The sequence below is a fragment of the Chenopodium quinoa genome, unplaced genomic scaffold (genome assembly GCF_001683475.1).
Source record: "Chenopodium quinoa cultivar QQ74 unplaced genomic scaffold, ASM168347v1, whole genome shotgun sequence".
In the NCBI taxonomy this organism is placed as follows: Eukaryota; Viridiplantae; Streptophyta; class Magnoliopsida; order Caryophyllales; family Amaranthaceae; genus Chenopodium; species Chenopodium quinoa.
Window position 1 is genome coordinate 1,173,755 of NW_018743783.1, and position 6,906 is coordinate 1,180,660.

Genomic DNA, 6,906 nt, shown 5'->3' on the forward strand with positions numbered 1-6,906 from the left:
GAATGTGTTCCAATTTACTGTGATAACACTAGTGCAATTTGTATTTCAAAGGATCCAGTACATCATTCACGTGTAAAACACATTCATGTAAGGCATCACTTTCTTAAGGACAATGTAGAAAGGGCTTAATAAGATTAGACTTTGTTCAAACTGACTATCAAATTGCTGACATTCTTAACTAAGCCCCTGAGTAGAGATAAATTTGAGAAGATGCGATTGGAACTCGGAATGATACGACTTAATTGAATTTTTTCTCCATCCAACCCCAACGTACGTTATTTTAAAATGATTGAGCACAACTATATGTAACCTTGGTGTGAAAAACATAATCTTGAATCATGCAATGTGAAAGTGTGCAAATATATTTTGTGTGTGATCATATGTTATATCAATGGATGAGAAAAATTGAGCCATGTTGTTTTCAAGTTCCTTTGCAATTATTACAAGCCTCTGTATCTACTGAAAACTACCTCACGTAATTTTCTTAAAAGTTATTTTTATGTTTATTTTCTTCTCTTCTTATCTTTATCGTTATTTTTTCTTTCTTCCTATTCACAAATACAAAAATATTTGTTCTTATCTTATGTATCCCTTTTTCTTTATCTTATTTTCATCTTAATTATCTCTTTTCCTTCTAAATTTTTATCCTTTATTTATTGAAAAAATAAAAATCTACCCACTAACCTCAAACCGTCATTACTAGCCCATTAACCCACCTTCATCATTATACCTATTCTCCATAAAACACTCCACAATCCCTAAAATCACTCCACCATCTGCAAATTGTCACTTTACTGGATGCTTCAATTATCTTCTTCTTAGCTAATACAATTCAAATTAATTTCCCTGCATTAATGATCGTCCACCTTGATCACTGTGTTCCCAATAAACCATACCAGACGACCCCTTACTTTCTGTCGTATTTCAGAGTTTTGGAATTAGTCTTGCAACTGCCCATTATATATCTCTGAAACCTGAAAATACTTTAAGTGCAAGGGTACTGTTTAAATTGAATCACAAAGTAGAAAATGGTGTAACAATTTTTGTTGAAAAACCGAGGGAACAAACTCAGGGGGAATCAATTGTTGAAGAAGATGAGGCCGAGAGTGAGGCTGATCTTCTGAGGGGGAAGATGAGTTAGAAGAGAAAGTGGAGGGTGTATCTGAAGAAAAAAAAATATAGAGGAGGAAAAGAGGGAAAAAGATATGAGGGAGACTGAGGAACAAAAGGACTTGGGTGACACCTATTCTACTAAGAAAAAGACACAATTCACGTCTTGCTTCCAAGGAAGTCAACCCACCCAAGTCCCTAGTCCACATAAACTTAAATCTGACTTAGAGGACATAAATCCCGATGAAGTTCCTAACCACCATGTTCCTTTTTCAAAAGAAACTTCCCCAAGTTCCTTATCCTAACCCACCTCGTTCCTCTCCATTTGGCTTTGCTGCATTTAGTGGATATCTGCCCCTGCCCAAGCCTAAATAACCTACCTTATTTTGCAATCTATGTTGAACGATGATTTTATTTTGACATTTCTAGCCTACCTTGAACATTTTTATTTGGTTTTGTAATATGGAACTTGTTTAGGGGTTTTTAATGTGCCCTACGGGAGAGTTACAATTTCCTAGTATGCTCCTTCCTTAGCATGTACCTACACAAATAACGGAATACTCCGGCTGGGGCTGGGGTGTTCCGCCTCCGAAGATTAAGTTAGTCTCTTTCTTAATGAGGAAATAAGACAATAAATGCTTCTCGATTTGAGAGCGTTTGCAAGGGGATTTGTGTTTTGTTGGTTTGTGGAAAAATGATTCGATCCCCATTAATGAGGTATGCCCTTATAGTAGGGGAGAGTTGTACCTCAATTAGGGTACAATGACACGTGTCGCAAAGGGATTGGGCCTTTGTTGATCGTTGCAAGCTTAACACGTGGCAAGCCTTTATAGGGCCACGTGTCTTAGGGTATTTTTACCCTAAACATCTGCCCCTCACAGGTATGACGTGGCATGTCCACGTGTCACCTGTGACAAGTGTCAGACGCATGGGAGGCGACGGTTCGTCTTCTTCCCTCCTTTTTTCAAATTTCAAGTTTTTACGGCAGAAGGCATCGTTTTGCCTTCTGCTCCTTCTCTATAAATGAGAGACACTCTCTCTCTCCTCCACACTTGCATAATTTTTCAAAAAAAATTCTGAGAGAGAGCTCTGATACCGGCTGCATAATTTCCTAAGTATCCTTGCATCCGGCATTTTCAAGTCAAGCACATCCGCCAACTGGTTGGGTGTTCTTTCTCCAATCTCTAAGGTACCGGCTGTCCTTTTCTTTTTACTTTCGTTTTTGAGGATTTTGAAAGTTTAACCCCATCCGGGTTGCCTGCCGCATGGGGGGCTTTTAACCCATATCCCAATGCTGAATTCTCTCCCTCAGCCGGCATAGCTCTGTCTGAGGGGTCTTCAACTTTTAAGAACTATGCATTCTAAACACCCCCATCCGGTTAAACGCCGTCTGGGGGGGTCTTTGATCCATTCCCAAATAATCTTATCCTTTAACACCGCCTGGGGTATTCCTGAGCTTTTATCAAGACATGATTTCAAAAATCCCAACCGGTTTTAAAGCCGGTTGGGTCATCATCCTTGCCTCTTTCAGGACTTTTCAAATTTTAAGATGCATTCAATGCACCCCCATCCGGTTACTCACCGTCTAGGTATTTGCTCTGCCAAGTGATGATTTCAAAAACCCCAACCGGTTTCAAGGCCGGCTGGGTCACCATCCTTGTCTTTCCGAGACCTTTTCAATTTTGAAGATGCGTTCAATGCACCCCCATCCGGTGACTCACCGTCTGGGTATTGTTTGAACATGCCTTTTTGAAACAGATCCTTCTATATCCTCATCCGGTATTATATCGTTTGAGGTATTTGTTGACCCTAGATGCTGATGCAGCACCTACATCCGGCATCTTTACCGGATGGGGTATCTCTGACTCAACTTTCCTGATGCCGTCTGGGGTGTCATGGAGTGAGCCTCAATTCTTTTTACTACTTTGCCAATTCCTATCACAACTCCCCCGCCATCCGGTGTTATACCGTTTGGGGGTACTTCTATCCTAGCTCACTGAATACCGTCTGGGGTATTATTCAGTGAACTGTACAATTAATCTAGCTAAGTTTTACAATAATGCAAATCATAACCCCCCATCCGGTCTTAAACCGTCTGGGGTACTTCTGACCCAGCTCACTGAATACCGTCTGGGGTATCATAGAGAGCTTTACAATATTCTAGCTAGTCAGTACAAAAATGCAAGTCATAATCCCCCATCCGGTCTTTTTACCGTCTGGGGTACTTCTGACCCAGCTCACTGAATACCGTCTGGGGTATCATTGAGCGAGTTAATGAATAAACGGCTAAATATTTACTTTGTCTTTTTCAGCTTTAAACATTTTCGCGGAGTTTCCCGTCTGAGGTGACTTCAAGCCAACTCACTTTCTCATTTCAAAGGTACCGCCTGCATCCCATACTTGTCACTTTCTTTTATTTCTGGTTGCATAGTATTAGGATATGGACTCCACCAATGCACACACGGCACAACCTACGACTGTGGTTAGCCGGTCACCAGGAACGGCTGAGTCTAGGACTGGGATTGCCGTCTGGGGTGCTTGGAACAACCTTCACCTACATCGAATCCGACCGTCTCTGTTCATGTGCACGAAAGAATGGCTCGGATCAGAGTGACGGCAATCGACCCTGACTACCAGTCCTATGATGCAGCCGCTGATCCGGCTGACCCTATAAATCAAGAACAAGCCGAGGAACCGGCTGAGGTGGGTCCTAATGAGGAAGTTCCGCAAAATTCTCCGAATCCTAGCACACCAGGTGACAGTATCTTGGATAGATCTGGTTCCAACGCTGAGGAATCCGGAGAGGGATCCGCCGGTAATGAATCCGGAGAGGGATCAGCCGGTAATGAGGAGTCCGGCTCTGATGAGGAGTCTCCTGGAACGGCTGCCCCTATAGACGAAGAAGCCTATAAGTGGCCGGCTGCTGGCGACCTTACCGACATGACCATGTCCGCCGGGGATGTGGTTACTCTAAATGCAACATTACCTGCTTTCTTGGAGAAGAAACCGGTAGGGAAGGATTGGGAAGTGGTTGTCCCGCCTGTTGAGGCAAGCGTCGTTTGGACCAACGACGTGGACAATGCCGACAACTATTTCGGCTGCTATGAGGCAGCGTTCACAGCCGGCCTCCGTTTCCCCCTTCACCACTGCATTAAAGCCATATTAAGGGGGTATGATTTGGGCGTATGACAGTTGACCCCTAACTCATGGGTCAACATACTTGGATACATTGCCGCCTGCGAGATGCAGGATGTCAAACCAAGCTGAGAAGCCTTTGCGCACATGCATTATCTCAGCAGGGCGCCGGGTGGGTGGAACGCATGGTATACTCTGACCACGCACCCGGAATATATGATGACATTGGACAAACCGTCCAAATGGAGTAGCTGGAAGAGCAAATTTTATGTTGTCTCTTCTCCATCTCCTCAACTTAATCGCTGGCTGCGTAGATACAATAAACACCCAGCTTTTCTTGGTAGGAAGTGTGCTCTGCCTACAGTGCCAAGCGAGGCATGGGATAAAATCATGCAGAAGGGCCTCTTCAAAAAGACAACCTCCCGCCTGGATGATGGGAGTGAGATAATAGTTCCTCAGTTCTGGGTGCCCCACCCGGACTGGTTCAAGGATGAGGCATTTCTCTCCGCCTGCAACCTTAGCACCATGTTTCCTAAGAGTAGGTTTTTACTTATCACCGGCCCTAGCCGCCTGATATTGGTATGTTGTACTGCATATTAACCATTCTTTTGTTTTTGCAGAAGTTGCGACGGAGAAGTTACCAAAAGAAAAGACACCGGCTACCTCAGCCGCTCTGCTCCGGAAGGAGCAAATTGAAAAAAAGAAGTCGCAGCTGGCGGCTAAAGACGACGGGGTAACATTTTTTTCCTCTTTTTCACCGGTTGTAGCATCTGTATACTGTGTTGACATTAACCGGTTGGTTTTGTATATTTGCAGGCTGGGAACAAGGGTGTTCCTCGCTCTCTGTCTAAGATGGTCAAAAGACCGGCGGGGGACATTCCTCTGCCTGCTGCTAAGGTATTGAAGATGCCGGTTCCTCCGTCGGCTAAGACTATTCCAAAACCGCCTGCAGGAGGCAGGCCCACCACTGGAGGCAAAAGCCTTAGTGGAATTGTTCCCACCATTGAAGTGGTGGATGAGGGTGTGAAGGAGTCGGTGACTCTGGCTGGCCAGACTCAAACGGGTACTGGCTCAAACGCGGCTGGGGGTGATTCTACCCCACAATCCGACAAAGGTATGACTTTAGCCTTTGATCCCCCCTGGCCGCTTGGGCCTATGCGAGTAAAGACCCAAGCTTGCCAATCCGGGGATTCTTCTGGCAGCCGTCAGAATATTGGCGAGGCGTATGCTCAACACCTGATAGATAAATCTCTAATTGCAGATGCTACCTCCAGCCGGCCCAACTATCAACAGTATGCCAAGAGGATGATCCGGACCCTTACCCGGACCGAGAAAGAGGCTGTGCCGGCTGTGCATACAGTCAACATTGACCGGATCACTTCTCTCCTGGCTGAAGTAATTTTTACCAGATGCATCACCTTCTTGTAATTTCTTTGTTTTACCGTTTCAGTTGTTTTGAAAATGATTCTAACAGTCCTCCAGGCTGATATCACAGGTGATGCTGAGAGTTGATGGGCTTCAGGTCCCCTTGCGCAAGAAGCAAGAGGAGGTAAGGGATGCCCAGAGACGGGCATCTGAGCTCATTGATGTTTCCCAATACAATGCCATTAGATATGACCTGGAAACTAAACGGCGAGAGTTGGAACAGGAGGAATTGCTGAAGCAAACTATTGCGGCTGCTGAGGCAAAAAAAGCGAGGGCGGATGGGCTAGCTCTAAAGGTCAACGATCTTCAAGCCGATCTCAAGGCTTTAGAAGGAGCTGACAAGGAAAACGCCGACCTTCGCGCTGACATCAACCGGCTTAAAAATGAACTTGCTTCTAGTCAGGCGGCTCATAAAGAAAAGCTTAAAAAAGAACAAAGCCGCCTGATTGCTGAGAACGAGACCGATAATGTGGAGCGCGTGAAGCTCGCCTGGGGGCTCATACACCCAGATTATGACTACGAGTTCTTCGACCTTAGGTACAAGTATGCCTCAGAGGTATATGATGCCGAGGTCCTTGGACTGGACCCGCCTGCTCCCTTCGAGGAATGGGCAGGTTTGGTCAAAGAAGAGCAACAAGAGGGTGAGCAGGCGACGCAGACTCAACAGCAGGCTCAGGAGCAGGTGCAGGAGCAGCAACAGCCGGAGCAGCAGCCAGAGCAACAACAGCAGCAGGAGCATCAATGATTTTTTCTCTTCTTTTTATTATAACTTCTTTTACCGGCCTGCGTGCCGTGTGTATCAATGTACTTTTCCCGGACAAGGGTCCGGTTTAACATTTAAAATCCTAATCTACTGGCCGACGCAGTCGGTTTTGCTATTTTATATCCTCTCTATTGCATTTTTTTTATATGCATTTTTACAAGTCATTACAATTTCTTTACTACTCATCCGGGTAACATGATCAGCTGTTTTATTTTCGCCGGATGAAGTAACGATACTATGATATGCCCCTGAAATGGCTAACTGTTTACTCCAACGGTAGACAGGCAGCTGTTTCATAGGCAGCTGGATGGATGATCAATGGTTGATCTATTCCTGCCCCAGCTGGTAAACATGCAGCCGTTTAATTGGCAGCCGGATGGGTGATCAATGATTGATCTACTCCTGCCCCGACTGGTACAATAAAATGCCCCTGAAATGGCCAACTGTTTACTCCAACGGTAAACAGGCAGCCG

General features: G+C 45.1%; 1 protein-coding gene across 1 annotated transcript; it reads left to right on the forward strand.

Annotated features, from left to right (window-relative positions):
• Positions 1–4,464: 4,464 nt before the first annotated feature.
• LOC110684884 lies at positions 4,465–6,415 on the forward strand. The gene is made up of 4 exons (XM_021861321.1): positions 4,465–4,783; positions 4,866–4,978; positions 5,062–5,640; positions 5,720–6,415. Exons 1-4 carry the CDS (start codon positions 4,465–4,467, stop codon positions 6,413–6,415), a joined length of 1,707 nt encoding a protein of 568 aa, XP_021717013.1.
• The last annotated feature ends 491 nt before the right edge of the window (positions 6,416–6,906 follow it).